We start from the raw sequence: 18,246 nt of genomic DNA, 5'->3' as shown, positions 1-18,246 counted from the left end.
GCCCAGGGTGCAATCTATTATTTTGATTAGAACAAAATTATTTTAGGCGTAAATGAAAATGTATATATTTTGTTGCATGCAGGCCTTACTCATTAACAACCATTGACATTTATATGCTTCAAAAGCCATTCAACTGGGATGGCTGGTATTGTTTGAACATGTTTCACTTTAATGAAGGGCAATAGATGTCCAATACAATTTGAATGGGGAGCTGGCGGTGGGCTTTGCCAACACTCCCTGTGTAAATGGATTTGACTCAATGGCAGCTGCAGAATCAATATTTAAAATGCATTTAAAAAAACAGATGTCATTTATCCAATTCTCTTGTTTTATTATTAATTTTAAGTGGAAGGATTTTGTATTGCCCCCTGCATCTTATATTTTTTTCTGAAAATGGCCCTTTGACAAAAAAGTTCACATTTTCAAGATTACTTGTCCTGGACTTACAAAGTATTTACAAAGCAGGTTCAACTTGGGGGTCGATTAATAATGCCATTTTGTGAGAATTATTTGGCAAGATTTACAAATGAATTAATCGCTATGTTAGATTATGGAGTGGCCATTCAAGTTCGGAGCACGAGAAATACTGTAACTTAGACCTATATTGGAATGGCATTTTTGTTTTATTAACTTAAAATTGAACTCATTGTTATTCTTATTAAATGACATTATTCTGAACTGTATCTAACAATATGTATCATCTCAATGTCTCATTCTAAAAACCTAAATATACAAAATTATTTTTTTTCAAAAGACAAATGATAAAATGTAGTCACGGGACCAAGTTTCCATGAATGATCGAATTCCCCTCCAGAAAGGCTTCAACCTGACCTTAGCCCGACTCCATTCCTGTTCCCACTTATGTTTCCCTGGGTCCTAGTAGGAAGAGAAGCTCAGCCCCTTGCACTACAGGAGACGCCCACCTAGCACATTTGAGTAAACAGTGTTACAAACCGGAGTCAGCACAGCTTCTTGGGTAGCAAGCACGCCCGGCGTGCTATTGTCTGGTCCTGATGATACTGATGCCACCCAGCCCTGCAGGGAATCCTTGTCGGATAGGTAGGGTTGAAAAGCTCCGCCTCCAACCAATCTAATATTCAGAGAGGGTTAAAAAAAAAGTCAGTTGTAGATGAATATATGTATCTGGAGTAGGATTATTATCATCTGTCATATTCGGAGCTTTCGATGAGCGCCTCCGTTTTTTTGCCGACCTCTTAATTTAACGAGTTGGAAAGAACCCCTTTTGCATTGACACATTGATCTTCGACACATCAAACGGATGTTACAATTCAGTTCGGAATTTGGAAATTGGCTGCAGAGTTGGCATTCCAAAATGCGGAAATGTAGACTTGTAGGTTTTTTGTGCCTTTTTGATTTTTATCAAAACCTTTAACTGGTGCACAAACTGCTAAAATCCCCTCAATTTGTCTTAGCCACTGGGTCTGAAACTGTCTGATGAACACTAATGTTAAGCATAAAGAATACTCAACAAGCTTAAGCTCAAGTCACAAGAAAATCGCACAAACACATTTGGAGAATTGTGTTAAATGTGTTATACGACAAGCACTGCAAAAGCATCAAGGTTTTGGCCAGCTTTTCTTGAGCTGAAACTGGTTTTGGTTCACCTAACGATCTTAATGGGTGTTTCCCAGCACAGACAGACAAATGTAAATCCTTGGCAATACAAAAGAGAAGTAAAAAGTGACATACCGGTTGTCTCCATTGTGCTCTCCAGCTCGAGCCAAGGGTGACATCTCAGGGCGTGCGTACATCAGTTGGCCTGCAACAACACAAACGCGCTCCGCTGAACCTGGCCCAGCCCCGGCTGTTATGGCTCCGACTCTCACCGCGGGAACCTCCCCTCGCCCCCCGTCCAACCTCTGACCTAACAGCTGGCCATTGGAATTGACCTTGGGAACGGCCCCACTGGCTCTGACCCGGTCCCTTTCGGCCAGCGAGCTCAGCAGCGCCTCCTCCTCCTCAACCTCCCCATCCTCCTCCTCCTCTTCCTCCTCCAGCTCCATGATAGAGCCGCTGGCCCCACTGGCCCCACTGCCGGGGCGGCCCAAACTGCACGGAAGGGAGAGGGTGGTGCCTTCCGAGTCGTCAGCTCGACTGCTCCCGTCCAGAGACGAGTCCTCCACCGTGACCAGCGACGGGCTGAGCCCTGCTGGCCAAACCTGGACATCTGACATCTCCATCAGGGTGTCTTCTTCTGTGGCGGCGATAGGGGCGCACTCCAGACTGGACACTTCCTGCCAGTAGGGCTCTGCACCAAGAGGAGAAGGCAAACTGTATTGCACAGACGCCGGTGACAGCAACTCCTCCTGAATCAGCCCATAACCTGGAGGTACAACAGGGGCGAGACAAGAAGAAGACTAACACCATGCAGGCAAAGCCAGGCAGCATGGGGGAGTGGCGGTGGGTGGTTTTGTGTAGGACTAGTTCTCAAAAAGCAACTTCTTTCCACCAATTTTTAAAGTTTGCTTCAGATTTTCTTCAATACTTTTAGAAACTAACCACACTTCAATTAATTCTCTGTAATATTTGCAAGGGTCCTAAACACAGTCATGGGATGAATCAAGACTCACTGTTCTCTTTTTAAATCCTTGAAAAGGGAATCAAATGAGCACATGTAACATGATGACTGTTGGGTTTATTCTGTAATCCTATTATATATATGTGTGTTTTTAATCATTTCTTTGTTAAATCATTCTTCCAATTGTCTGAAGAGAACTCGGGGTCATAACCAGTCACCTAGTCCTCTTACAAGTACTGTTTATCTGACATCTCACCCAGTCCCGGGCTCCGAGAACTGTTGATCTGGGTTTGCAGCGAAGAGTCGTCAAGGATATCAATCACTTCCAGGAACACTCGCATAGTGTTCCTACATCGTGACGCACTTCGCGCTTCTTTATGTAATTGTTATGCCAAATCAAGGTGTGATTGTTTTAATTCAAATTGAGTTTGTTTGTAGTTTCCTCTTCCTATTATTGTTAAATACCTTAATTGTTATTATAGTTACAGATGCTGTTTTTGCTTACGCAGTTGGATTAATCAGTAACCTTGTAATTGTTTTGATTTATGGTTTTAAAGCCGTACAGAAAATTACTGTTCGGAGAGATACTTTGGAGATCGGGAGGAAGTCTTGAAGTCTTGATGTATCTACCCTTATATGGAATCTTGACCAGAGATGCAAATTATTTAATTAAATGTCAATCATTAAATAAGATGTCTGCCTGCATTGATTGATAATTATAGAGAAGTGTAATTATTGATGAACTTATCAATGACAAAACTAAATATAATATTCGGACATAGGCTTTATCATCATCATTGACTCGACAAAAGCCTAATTGTCATCATATCCAGACACAATTAGGCTTTTGTCGAGTCAATGATGATGACAAAGCCTATGTCCGATTTTTATATTTAGTTTTGTCATCATGTCACATGTGCTCAATTTATTCCCTTTTCAAGCATTTACAAATAAATCAATAAATATGGAATTTTTTTAGGTCATACTATATATCTAGATCTAGATCTTACTTAAACATCCAACCTGTGCCATACTGAATTAAACTGTACCAATTGGTGGAAATGTGTGTGGGACCTCAGCCCTGTCCCAAGTAGTAAGTTTTAAAAAGCTTGCATCAGCTGAAATGAAGTCAATATCATGATTTTAAACAGACATCAAAAATACATGATGCTAATCTGATTCCAGTAGTTTTTAAAATTCCTTGTATTAATATTCGTCATTCAATTGGACATTTGACCCATTCTCCTGAAAACAGACACTTTTTAATGGAAAGTATGTATTTTCTCCCATTTAAAAAAATTACTGATTAACTTTCACTTTAAGGTTCACATATGACAGTTGTATTTACATTTTTGTATTAAATTTCTGTTTCAATTACGAGATATTTTTGGTGCCAAGTTTCCATTAATGATTTTTATTTGAACAAGAGGTGGATAATAAGGACATTTCAAATGACTTTTCTGGCCATTTTGTCAGATTTTAAAATCTCAAATGTATTCCATAATGTAGAAAAAAATGTTTTGGAATAGCCTTGCCATTTTGGAGAGGCAACAAAGCCAAATTCAATTGTGTTCAATTTTTCATTCGTGTCTGGTTTTGATAGAATGGCTCAAATAAGAACTCTATACAAAAGTGCTAGGAATCAAGATCAATGCTTTATCGTCATTGGGACACAGTGAGTGAGTTTGTGGGTGGGATTTTAAAAAGGTGTTGTCATCAGTCCCCAGAATCAAAAAGAGGCTTTGACTGTAAGCATGTAAGAACGTAACATAGCAGAGCCTAAAAAGAAGAAACGAAAACCTCACGTATTGGCTACTTTTGAGTTGGAATGATTTTGTTCATCATTGGATGCACATGTCGTTAATAACAACTGGTTCAGGGATGTGTAGGGGATATTTGTAAAGATGTCAATCATAAATTCAATACGTTTTTGCTAATTAAAGCGGGTCATGTGGAATCAGCATTCTGATATGGAAGATCAACACATTTTTAATCACAATCCAATGATTTTTTTAAGATCAATATTACTATCGTTCCAACCAGTTAATTTCTTTTTTTTAAAGTTTCCAAAATGGGGGTAAAAATGCAAAGTTAGAGCCAGTAATATACATATATATATATATATATATATATATATATATATATATATATATATATATATATATATATATATATATATATATATATATATATATATATATATATATATATATATATATATATATATATATATATATATATATATATATATATATATATATATATATATATATATATATATATATATATATATATATATATATATATATATATATATATATATATATACATACATATATATATATATATATATATATATATATATATATGTATGTATGTATATATATATATATATATATATATATATATATATATATATATATATATATATATATATATATATATATATATATATATATATATATATATATATATATATATATATATATATATATATATATATATATATATATATATATATATATATATATATATATATATATATATATATATATATATATATATATATATATATATATATGATCCTGCATTCTCAAATATTTACCATGCATATTATAAGTCTACTCAGACATGCCATCATACACACTGGACTGACCAATCACACAATTACTTGAGAATTCTATCAGGTATATGTGTCAGCTAAATGAAATATCTTTATGCATATCAATGTGAAATAGCTGGAGACTGAAACCATTTCAATGAAACAGCGTACCCTTCGTAATAAAATGTGTCTATTTTGGATGATAGACAATATTTGGTCGCACAAGTTTGGCTGAATTCAATGAAAGGTTCAGGCTTTTAAGTATTGTTTTCTTGGCATCATTTCCATAAACTATTTTGTTAAATGGGACAAAAGGGTCAATAGCCTAAATGTCATGTCTTACTACAGTGAAGGACTTTGGCGTGAGGTGAGGCCGAATATTGCTTTAAGTGAGTGATAAAATAATATTAAATGTGCCGTGTATTAGAGGAAAAAAGGCTCGTTCCTGAAAAATCCAATGGTGGTGACATACAGGTGTCACATGGTACTCTAAGAACTCGGATGACTATGCAAGCCAGACACCAAGAGGCGTCGCGGAATTGAACAGTTGCAAACAAATTAAAGTCGTGATTCTCACTGAAACACCGGGCCAGTGACCCTTGTGTGTGAAGACACACACAAACCATTTCAAGGCAACATTTTCTTATTTAGTTATATTAAAAAAATGCAGGTTCTAGCTGCTATTGCTGCATTACCTTGATACAGGGTCGAGAACCTTTTTGAAAAAGAGAGCCATAAACTATTCTTATTTTTTAATGTTATTTCTAAAGAGCCATTCTCAGAATTTAAAAGTAGAAATATATAAATATGTGCGATTTAAATACAAATTACTATAATTGTCATTTCACCACTTTTTAATCACAATGAGTCTCTGCTTTCTTTTGACAACATTATTATGCTGTGGCTAATCAATCGGTATTGATGAGATGAGAAATGAAAAACTAAATTATGATTAAAGTGTTGCTAGCGCTAGTATCAACGCCACAGTGTTGCCGTGACGCTTCTATTGGTGCATTCGGGACTCGTTTCTCTCACTAGTGATTTCCACATTTTACCTCACAGGTTAGTGGAGAGCCATAATGATCCATGGAAAGAGTCACATATGGCTCTCGAGCCTTAATACAATGAGAAAAGAAGTGAAAGATGAATTAGCAAGTATAGAGAGGCCATGGGCAAAATGATCACTTCGTTAATTGACTGTACTCATGCAATTTGGGGAAAGAAACCCTTTGCTATCCACACATAAATGAAAATTTATGGCATTTAGAAAAACAAATAGATTTGAAAGCCTCCAACCAAAGTGAGGATTTGCAAATTCTTTGTTGACTGTATATATCTGAATGTGGACATGAATAACAGAGGTTTTGAGGTTAAAAGGTGAAACGGCAATGTGGAGTTATAAAATGTCTGAATGTAAATCTAATCGATGAAACACGTTTTTATCGTATGTGTGTTTCTGGGATGTCGCAAAGGGCCTGGAGAATGAAATATGGCTTTAGAATGAGGCATGGTGTAATGAATCAGAATTAGAATGAGTGTCGGAATGATAAAAATGTTCTCTGTTCTTCCTGCACTCCTATGTTTTTCGACACAAACACACAGGTCTCAAAACGAACTTTTGCACAGAGATAGTCATCACAGAATGACAGCAACAAAATAAAAACAAACTAATCACACGTTAACCATCGTTACACAAGGAACTCTTAATATTGTGATATGGATGAGGACAAACACTAGTTTGACTGTAGAAAAATAGTCATGGATTTTCAAACAACAACAAAAACTCACCACGCAAACAACGAGCAAATAATAATCGCACAGTGATGACTGTTTTTGATCAAACCCGAGTAAAAGATTTTGGCACAAAATAGAGTATAGGGTATAGAACCAAATAATACTATTTATTGTTCATAAATGCAGTATGTTTATTGCGCAATACAATTATGTCATGGAGGAGCCTTATATATATATATATATATATATATATATATATATATATATATATATATATATATATATATATATATATATATATATATATATATATATATATATATATATATATATATATATATATATATATATATATATATATATATATATATATATATATATATATATATATATATATATATATATATATATATATATATATATATATATATATATATATATATATATATATATATATATTTGCCTTTATTTCATGTGTAAAACTGTAGTTTAAATGCATTTATTAAAAACGTGTCACTGTCTATATAATGCAAACATTTGTTTGTATTGTGTGAATAGATAGTTGATATTACATTACGTTTACAGATTAATGGAGTCAAACTTTTTAAACAAATTATTTCTCTGTAATAATAAAAACGTACAAATTGTATTTATGCCGTTATCTCTAAATTCCATGAGCAAATTAACGCCCTCATGATGATAATGTAATTTTACTTTTCTTCTAAAAAGAGAAATATGACATTACATACACTAATGGAAGGGTATTAAATTCATTGTTTGCTATTGACACCAGTTAGTTTGAACTCAGAGGAGCAGACAACAAATGCCTTAATGTCTTAGTGCCATTGACGGTGATAGGTGTCCAATCCATTTCAAATAGGAATCGAAAGTCGAAATTTGGATTTCAGTACTGTGTCAAAGCAGACGAGTTAATCACTATAAATCACAGCCTTTATTATTTGTGATTAATACATTAAGTATAACAGTGACAGTCACCCTGCGTGAATATTATGTGCTGGATGCCAGTTCACATGTTACAGCTCAGCCTCAAAAACAATATTGATTTTAGGGGAAAAGAAAAGGCACACTTTCTAGATATTAAAGCACTAAATACATTGGTTAAAAAGTCCAAAAGATTATACACAGTGTGAAAAACTTCATTGTGAAAGCATGCCATGCCGGTGGTTTAACTTTAAACACACAATTAATGCTCGACGACCATTTAAAAAAAAATCGGAATATAAGTTACACTTTTTGCATACTAGATTGATTGCCTGCGACTAATACTCAAGTGCGATTTATATCTTTTATTTACTTTACAGGCTTTTATGTTGTACTTTTTAAGAGTATATTTGCATAAAAATTTAGGTTAATAGATTCCTGTGTAAGAATCAAAAACACATTATTAGGGTCAATATCATAAGGATGATTATATGCCTGTCTTTGTAAATACTAAAGATCAAATAATTCAATTTGAAAAAAGAAAAATAGTCTATTTTGATGAGAACCTGATGCTTTCTAATGACAAAAATTACAATTTTCTTACCAGAAGTTTAAGATGTTGTGGCAGCCATAATGATTTCAATGTCAAAATATCTCAATTATTTCAATGGTTCATATTACTGCAATAGTTGTCAATTTCGAACAAGAAATAAAACAAAACAAAAATCACAGTGGAATTTTGTTTTTATTTCTAAATAAATGTTTCTCACATCTGGCCAGTCGGAAGACGTTAAACTAAATTTCCGGCATTGGCAACTTGCGCAAATAAGCCCTCAATTTAGTCCTAATTTTTGTCCGACAAAAGCGGCTTATATGCGAGTACATACAGTAATAATAAATTAATAATTGTATACAGATACAATATATAATAAAGGCAACAACCCTGAATCTACCTCATTTTGAAAACTAGGATGGTCATTGGAGAATAACAATGATTTTTCATGCATTTGTTGTGCGGAATTATAATAAAGTATGGCCACTATCCTCGCTAGTAATTTGTGGAAATGAATTGAATACAGGCAACATGGCCTCCTATGTTTCTTGCCCATTAGATTTCAGTGCGATTTATTGTAATTTTTGCTCTACATTTTGTTCTTTGGTTGTTTATACTCAGGTGCGACTTATAGTCCGAAAAAACACAGTACTACTTGTACCACTTGCACACATAGCATAACATGAGAGCATATCATGCAGCATGCACATGCATAAACCGTCAAAGACACAGAGCTGGATTGAGAGAGGCGGAGAAGAGGATCCCCTGCTTGACTGAATGTGGTAGGAGCGTGGGGAAATTTAATGACAAGAGTGGAGGAGGAGACCTGGAGATTCATACACAAGGCTGCATGGGGTCAGAGGTCGGACAAAAGGAGCTGTGAGGAAGAAAAGGGGGTGACCGGGAAGAGGTAAAGATATGACATGTTGTAGTTTTAGAGATAAAAAAGAGAACGAGAGCAAGAGCAAGAGAGAAAGAGAAAGAGAGACTGAGCAAAAGACACATGGTGAGCATTGTCTTGTTCTCAGTCGCCGAGAGCAGAAAGGAGAAATAGAAACAAGGTATGGAGGCCCACAGCACACTGCCTTCTGTGTACTAGTGCCACTTTTGAATAGTGGATACATCCCAGACACACACACAAAGTTAAGGGAAAAAAATCATTCCTCATTAAAAAAAAAATCCATCTGACATACAGTAAAACGCGTCAATCAGAAGAGAAATAGGTAACCTTTGTTTCTCATGTGTGGGGTGTGAAAAAGAATGAGTTGCGCAGAAAGGGTATATGTGCATGCTGCTACAGAGAATGTCACCATTCCTCAGACCCTCAAGGGGCATCCTCTGAGAGTCATTAGCAGACCACCATGCACCCCCGACTTCCACCTTTTCACTTACCCCTCCTGAAAAACGGGGGTCTAATAACCCGTGGCTTGTGCACATGGCGCGTTGGCCTTGTGTCCGTCACCTCTTGTGAAGCAACAAAGATAAGGTAAATACAAAAAAAAAAAAATACAAAAAAGCTGTTACCCAGGCTCTCAGGAAGGGTTGCAGCCTTGTGGAGGGAAAGCAAAAATCTTACAGCTCACCATTACAGCTTCAAGGCTTGCGAAGCCTGAAAGTAATATGTCGGTAGACTTCACTACCAATATATTACATGCCGATATGAATCTGGAGTCCACGTACAAACCTTCTACTTCTTTAAATGTTGGCCTTGCAGGAATGCTAAAGATTTGACCCACTCATTGGCTGCCGTTGTTGGCCAGAGACACTCAATAATTTGCCATAATTTTTCATCATCTCCTCACTGTCAACATTGGATGTCTATCATTGTCAATGGCAGTCAATGTGTTAAGCATATCAAAGCTGTTCTACAGGGCCCAATATCAGAAAGAGGTTCTGCTGGTCTTAAGCCTTCACAGGGGAAGTGACTATATTTGGTAATTAAAAATAAAACCTTAACTAACTCCACCTCCATGTATGTAGTTTAAATTTGTTCTACATGTGTGGCCTACATGAAAATATGATGTTCAGATATAATATGTGGATGGCAGTTTATATATACAGCAGTACCTCTACTTAGTTAAACATATATATATATATATATATATATATATATATATATATATATATATATATATATATATATATATATATATATATATATATATATATATATATATATATATATATATATATATATATATATATATATATATATATATATATATATATATATATATATATATATATATATATATATATATATATATATATATATATATATATATATATATATATATATATATATATATATATATATATATATATATATATATATATATATATATATATATATAAGAACTTTTCAACCTGTCGCCACCTTTCAGGATTCAAATCAAAAACAAGTGTGACACATTCGTGAAGTGGAATGAAATCTATTGGATATTTAGAACTTTTTTAACAAATTAAAAGCTGAAAACTGGGATGTGAAACATTATTTGGCACCTTTCCTTTCAGTGGAGCAAACCCACTCCAGAATTTCAGTGAGGATCTTTGAATGATTCAATGTTGACCGACAAGAAATAGAATTGACCAATGAGTAATTGTGTCACCGTATAAATGCCCATGCTTTGTGATAGACTCAGGTTTCTGTTTAAAGTGCAGAGAGCATCATGAAGACCAATGAACACACCAGTCGGGTCCAAGATACTGTTGTGGAGAAGTTGAGTGCAGTATTTGGATAGAAAGAGATTTTCAAGTTGTAAACCTCTCAAGGAGCACTGTGCAAGCAATCATATTGAAATAGAAGAAGTATTAGACCACTGCAAATCTACCAAGACGAAGCCGTCACTCTAAACTTTCACCTCGAACAAGGAGAAGACTGATCAGAGATGCAGCCATGAGGCCTATGATCACTCTGGATAAACAGCAGAGATCTACAGCTGATGTGGGACAGTCTGTCCAAGGGGAACAATGAGTCGAACATAGCACAAATCTGGCCTTGATGGAAGAGTTTCAAGAAGAAAACAGTTTCTCAAACATATTGAAGAGAAATATTTCTTATAATTATTTGTATTCTTTAATTGTTTTCAAATAAGTAGGTTTTTAGTTGACTAGAAATTCAATGATCTCGGTAAGGATGCCCAAAGGGAGGAATGATGGCCTTGTTCCTGACAGTCAAGACAGGTAGAGGGATCACACCTTTGGTCCCACACAAGTGTCCTTGTCTGGGGAAGGCTGGCCAAAGACAGGCCTTTTGTTAACACTTAGTTGCAGAAACCAAGTTGTGGAATGGCAGAGACAAGATAAAGGAAGGAGACTTGGGAAGCAAGAGAAGAACCTTTCTTTTAGAATTTACTTTTTTTCTGTGCCTGACCAGAGAGAAGATTTTATGAAATCTTGGCAAGAACCCAACGCGGTCTGTTTTAATTTATATTTTTGTCCGTGTTTTCAAAATTACCTGATTTAGTTTCTATCATTCTATTGTCTTGGAGTCAAGTTTGTACTTTCTTCTGTCCACTTGAGAGAGTAAAAGAATTTGCAAATACAACAAGCCGGCGTAGCTGTTCATTGCAGAGCACCCAACAAAATAGCATCTTCTACAATATCCATAAAAAGTCTTGTTTAAAGTTTTCCAAAAGCCACCGGGGAGACACATCAAACGTGGAAGAAGGGGTGCTGGTTATTTAATTTCTGAACTGCTTATCTTCACATGGGTAGCAGGGGGTGCTGGAACATATCCCAGCTTACTATGGGCACAAGGCGTTGGACACCCTGAATCGGGTGTCAGCCAATCGCAGGGCAGAAGGAGAGAGGAACAACCATTCACGGTCTCAATCATATGGAGGGGGAATTTAGAATGTTATACCAGCCAACTTTGCAGGTTTTTGGTATGTGGGAGGAAACCAGAGTACATGGAGAATACCCATGGATACTCGGGGAAAACATGCAAACTTCAGAGAAGACCTGGGATTGAAGCCACGAGCCTAGAACTGTGAGACTGATTGCTTGGCTGTCGGGCTGTCTTGCTCTGGTCAGATCAAACCAAAAATCGTTTTGGTCACAATGCAAAACTATATGTTTGGTGTAAAAGCAACACAGCTGATCACCCTAAACACACCATCCCCACTTTCAAACATGGTGGTAGAAGCCTTGTAGTTTGGGCCTGCTTTTCTTCAGTAGGGACAGGGAAGATTATTAAAATTAATGGGAAGATGAATGGAGCCAAATACGGGACCATTCTGGAAGAAAATCCGTTGCAGTCTGCAAAATGTCTGAGACGGGGACAGATATTATATTCCAGTGATACAAAAATATATCCAAATCTACAATGGACTGGTTCACAAATAAATGTATCCAGGTGATAGAAAGGCCAATTCAAAGTCCAGAGCTGGATCCAATGGAGAATATGTTGGCAGAGCTGAAGACTGATTTTAACAAACGGTCGCCATCCAATCTCATTGAGCTGTTTTGCAAGGAAGAGAATGGGCAAGAATTTCAAACTCTCAATATGCAAAACTGATAGAGACATAGCTCACGCAACTTGTAACTGGAATTGCAGCAAAAGGTGGCGCTACAAAATATTAATGCTAGGGGGCCGAATAATATTGCACGCCCCAATTTAGAGGTTTTATTTGTTCTTTTTTTTTTATTTGTTAAAATATCTGATCAATTGTGTTGTATTCAAAGATTGTGTCCCACTTGTTTTTGATTATTGATAAAAAGTTTAAATTGTATATCTTTTTGTTTGTTGCTCATTGATGCCTGAATTTTGTCAAAAGGTTACAAAGTTCAAGGGGGCAGAATACTTTGGTCAAAAGTTTATATACACTTGTGAAGAACATAATGTAATGTCTCTCTTGAGTTTCCAGTTATTTCTACAACTCTGATTTGTCTTTGATAGAGTGATTTGAATAGATACTTCTTTGTCACAAAACAAAATTCATGAAGTTTTGGTCTTTTATGATTTCATAATGGGTGAACAGAAAAAAAGTGATCAAAACTGCTGGGTAAAAAATATACATACAGAAGCGCTAATATTTGGTAACATATCCCTTGGCCATTTTCACTTGAATTAGGCGCTTTTGGTAGCCATCCACATGCTTCTGGCAAGCTTCTGGTTGAATCTTTGACAACTCCTCTTGACAGCATTGGTGCAGTTAAATTTGATGGCTTTCTGACATGGACTTGTTTCTTCAGGATTGTCCACAAGTTCTCAATGGGGTTTAAGTCAAGACTTCGCGAAGGGCATTCGAAAATATTAATTCAAGCCTGATTTATCCATTCCATTGCCATTTTTGATTGTTTGGGCTCACTGTCCTGTTGGAACGACAAACTGCGCCCAAGACCCAATCTTTGAGCTGATGACTTTAGGTTATCTTGAAAAATTTGAAAGTAATCCTCCTTCTTCATTATCCCATTTACCCTCTGTAAAGCATTAGTTCCATTGGCAGAAAAGCAGCCCCACAGCATAATACTACCACCGCCGTGCTTGCCGGTAGCTAGACATGGTGTACTTGGCCTTAACGGCCTCATCTTTTCTCCTCCAAACATATTGCTGGGCATTGTGGCCAAACAGCACGATTTTAGTTTTGTCAGACCACAGAACATTCCACCAGAAGGTCTCATCTTTGTCCATGTGATCAGCAGCAAACTTCATTCGAGCCTTAAGGTGCCGCTTTTGGAGCAAGGGCTTCCTTCTTGCACGGCAGCCTCTCAGTCGATGGTGATGCTAAACATGCTTGAATGTGGACACTGACACCTGTGTTCCAGCAGCTTCTAATTCTTGGCAGGTCTGCTTTTTGATGATTCTCGTTGAATCTTCACCTTCCTGACCAACCTCAGCAGCAGGTGATAGCTTGTGTTTTCTTCCTGAGCGTGGCAGTGACAAAACAGTGTCATGCACTTTATACTTACAAACAATTTTTTGCACGGTTGCTCTTGGGACCTGCAGCTGCTTTGAAATGGCTCCAAGTGACTTTCCTGATTTGTTCAAGTCAAGGATTCACTTTTTCAGATCCATGTTGAGCTCCTTTGACTTTCCCATTGTACCGTTTGTGGGCGTTTATATCCAATGGGCCCTATTTAAATGGCCTCAGAGAAGTCACCATCTGTAGTCACTCATAATCACTCACAAGAAGTTAAGAGGCCAGGCTATGAAGCTCATTTCACTGACACAACTTTCTAGATCACCAAAATTGCTAATTCGAGTTGCTGTATGTATAATTTTGACCCAGCAGATTTGATCACTTATTCTGTTAACCCATAATAAAGTCATAAAAGAACCAAACTTCATGAATGTTTTTTTTTTTTTGTGACAAAAAATTACCTGTTCCAATCACTCTATTAGAGAAAAATCTGAGTTGTAGAAATAACTGGAAACTCAAGACAGTCATGACATTATGTACTTCACAAGTGTATGCAAACTTTTGACCACAACTACATACATACATACACTGGTTACAGGCCCAATAATGCTTTAAAGTTGATTTTTTTTTTAAAATTTTCATCCAATTCATTAAAAATTGGCTCATTTTTTAATTTTATTGAAGAAGCTAGCTGTCGATTCCATTTTGATTGGAATCAGTGGGAAAAATGATTTGCCAATGAGTTAAACAAGTGCCCCATATATGGTTAAACTATCATGTTTGTCTAAACAGCAAACAGACATTGTACGACATAGCAAAGTATTGCCGCCGAATCCATTTGAAGTGTGAGGCTTTGTCGATTCAGAGGGATCGGAAGCTTGTTGCCGTCAATAGCGACAAATTAGTTCAGGTCTGGCGGCCGATTGAAAAATTTTTTGTCAGCGCTTTAGTTTCCGTGTGCTGGTCCTACCATTGATGACACTGGGGGATAGCAATGTAGAGTGGCGATCACCCAGTTGGCACGCACCCTCCTCTGAAGAGCCAGGAGCCACTTGACCTTCCAGGGAACTCACGATGTCTGCGCGGTCAATGTTCTTTAAAGCCATGTACAGGCTCTCCACTAAAGAAGCATCAAACATTGGTGAAACAAACCAAGATGTGTTCACTAAATACTGAGTCTTAATTAGCGGACATACTCTTTGCCCTCTTGCCCTCTCTGCCAACCCACAGGCTGAGCAAGGCAGCGCTCTGGTCCAGCAGAGAGTTGGGATTTTCCACGCGGATCCTGTTGATGTCATCCACGCCAAACTGAAGCTCTCTCGCCAACTCTGCAGAGGGCAGCCGGGTCAATCAGAAGCACTAAAACAGTCATCACGCACTTTACAAGACACTGACCTGCCCAGCTTAGACCCAATAGCTCTGAAATCATGTTGATCTTGACTTCCGTCCTCTCCATTGCATTCACTGTGGCTGATGACAAGAAAATCAAATCAGTCTTGGCAAATGTCAGTCACCAACACACACCAGACACAACAATATAACCACTTGTGAAATACAAGATCTGTTTTTTTTTTTGGTCTGAACAAGACCTTTACTTGGAAGAGCCAGTCTTAAATAGTCATTATTGTAATATTAATGATATTGCCATACACTTCTACTGCAAACTATCCATTTATTTACTTCCTCTAGTAGTTGAAACCTTCGCATGTATTTGGTTGTTTGGGTTCACCATTTTTTTATTATTGAGTTTAAATTTGTAGGATATCTTTGTCATAGAAAACAGAAAAGTTGGTTAAATTTAATGTTAAAGAGGTCAAAGGTCATGGAATTAGCCCATTTAATTCAAATTGGAGTGAGGACATTTTTGCGCATGATAGTGAAAATTGAACAGTAATCCCTCACTTCACTACATTGCATCTTTTTTTCTGAGATAATTTTTTGGGTTAATTACATTTATTTTGTAAATTCATAAAAATGTGAAAATCCACGCTGAAACTTGCAAGTGGAAATTAGGCGAGGAGCCCTGTCCTCCGCTTGCTACTCAGACTCAGCACTGAAGTAACAAAAATAAATAAATGAATAATAATACTTTTAAATAGGGGTGACCCTACTTTGCGTTTTTTTTGGTTTATCGCGGCCATGTCTGGGCTATATTAACCGCGATAATCGAGGGATTACTGTACCCATTTTACCAAATATGGCAATGCTTTATAGCCCCACCTTCACTGCAATGACAAAGGCTAAATGAATGAATTATTTTCCACACCTCACGATAGCCAGACAAAATGAAGCTCCTCGCCTTACTTCATCATGGTTTTATGGCAGAAACATACTTTTGCATTACAAAGAGTTGACTCTTATGTAATATAATTAATAGGACAGGTAGATCGTTCTCTGTTAAGGCAATATAATGGATGAAAGTGGTCACAATGCTGTGGTTGGTCAATGTAAGTGACGGGAGAGGAGTTTCCTTGAAAATTGCTTGTAATCATTCTTACCTGAACACAACTACTGCTCTGTTAGGATGAAATAAGCAACATTGTGGACATAAAAAAGGGCTGTAGAAAATGAAAATCTGGGGTTCATTCAAGTGCGAGTACCAATAATCACAATAGCATTCAATAACTGGAAGTGCATTGTAGCTGCATTGTGTCCACAGTAAACAGAAAAGCCCATTCTGAAAAAAAGACTACCCCTGGCCTCCACCAACAACAAATCACCATCTTGGTGTAGTTGGAGGGGATCAGTATCAGAGCCCATCTGTCGTGCGCCACTGCGAGGTCCTGCCCATTCCCAGAGCTAAGCTACAGTACCGCGAACTGCATCGGCCACCATGCCAGTGGAAATCGCAGTGGGGACACCAGCGCCATGCAAACCAATATCACATTCATTTGCTCCAGGGCACCCAGAGAGTCAAACTATCTGCTAGGTGTCGGGGAGCTATCATGATTCGGTTAGGGGGCCATTGCATATGTTTTGGCAAACTTCCAATTATAATTCCGACTCAACTGCACAACGGGAAGAATGAGCAGTGCATTTGCATCCAAGTCTCGCTCGTTGTGCCATGCGTGCACGTTAGCAGATATCGAGAGGGCAGAGCTTTGAGTGAAAACGACAGTCTGCTTCTAGAAGTTCAAGAGATAGCTAGGCGTCAGACATTGAACTCACCCAAACCAGGCTCATGAAGAGCACTGTAGCGCTCTCTCAGGGCAAGAGGAGTCAAAGTTCGCCTGCGTTCTTCAGTTCCAACGACCTAGGGGAGAAAAATAATACTCATGAGACACAATTGGAATTCAATTACTACAGTATTTTCTGGAATATAACACCCACATTTTCACTCTATGACCGAGCCTGTGATTTATAATCTAGTGAATAAATGGACATTTTATAACCTGTAGGCCAAATAAAGCCAGGTTTTACAGGCCCGCTGAGTTGGTTTGAATTACAAAAATACAGTACTTAAAAAAAACGACATAATGCATTTTGGTTTTAAATGGCCTGTGTAAAGTTGCTTGTAACCAATTGAAATGAAAGACCTTGAATGTCGAAATTTCAAGAAAATATGGACAACTAAATATGTATTTACTGGTGTCAGGAGAAGCTTTATGTGCTTAGTTCGTGCTGAGCGTGTCGCCATGTTCAAGGAGTATAAAAAGCTTTCCGCAGATTTGATTGCAAAGTTCGAAAAATAACAAGCCTACTTAACAAATCTAAACATAGCCCGGGAAGCAGCAACTTGGACCAGTTTTGTGATATGCCACAAATTGGCAAAGATTTGTAAGCTATTTCCAGATGGGGATTTTGTCAAAGAGTGATTAGTGGATTCTGCGGCACTAATATGTCTAAAGAAAAAAAAAAAACGTTGAAAAAGTTCCTGCAGTCAGAACAAAAATGTTACTGTTATATTATTAACACTCTGAATTGGTGGCCAGCCAATCGCAGGGCACAAGAACATGAAGAGCCATTCATGCTCACAGTCATATCTAGGGGCAATTTAGAGCGTTCAACCATC

At 37.0% G+C, this 18,246-nt stretch overlaps 1 protein-coding gene across 18 annotated transcripts in view; it reads right to left on the bottom strand.

Moving 5' to 3' along the window:
* Positions 1 to 18,246, bottom strand: part of ank1b (ankyrin 1, erythrocytic b) — a 71,273-nt gene that overhangs the window by 6,030 nt on the left and 46,997 nt on the right. For 4 of the 18 annotated variants that reach the window (XM_077738034.1, XM_077738036.1, XM_077738037.1 and 1 more), the window contains 7 exons: positions 17,403 to 17,487; positions 15,630 to 15,704; positions 15,431 to 15,562; positions 15,205 to 15,354; positions 9,763 to 9,834; positions 1,711 to 2,344; positions 955 to 1,090 (listed from right to left, as the gene is read on the bottom strand). In XM_077738034.1, coding sequence (XP_077594160.1) covers positions 955 to 1,090; positions 1,711 to 2,344; positions 9,763 to 9,834; positions 15,205 to 15,354; positions 15,431 to 15,562; positions 15,630 to 15,704; positions 17,403 to 17,487 — 1,284 coding nt within the window. Of the gene's footprint in view, positions 1 to 954; positions 1,091 to 1,710; positions 2,345 to 9,762; positions 9,835 to 15,204; positions 15,355 to 15,430; positions 15,563 to 15,629; positions 15,705 to 17,402; positions 17,488 to 18,246 lie in introns of those variants that run through there. The other 14 variants (XM_077738042.1, XM_077738040.1, XM_077738046.1 and 11 more) reach the window with 14 other exon arrangements.

The sequence above is a fragment of the Stigmatopora nigra genome, chromosome 17 (genome assembly GCF_051989575.1).
Source record: "Stigmatopora nigra isolate UIUO_SnigA chromosome 17, RoL_Snig_1.1, whole genome shotgun sequence".
Classification (NCBI taxonomy): domain Eukaryota; kingdom Metazoa; phylum Chordata; class Actinopteri; order Syngnathiformes; family Syngnathidae; genus Stigmatopora; species Stigmatopora nigra.
Note: the sequence above shows the minus strand (reverse complement) of the source record. Positions and strands in the feature narration are given on the sequence as shown.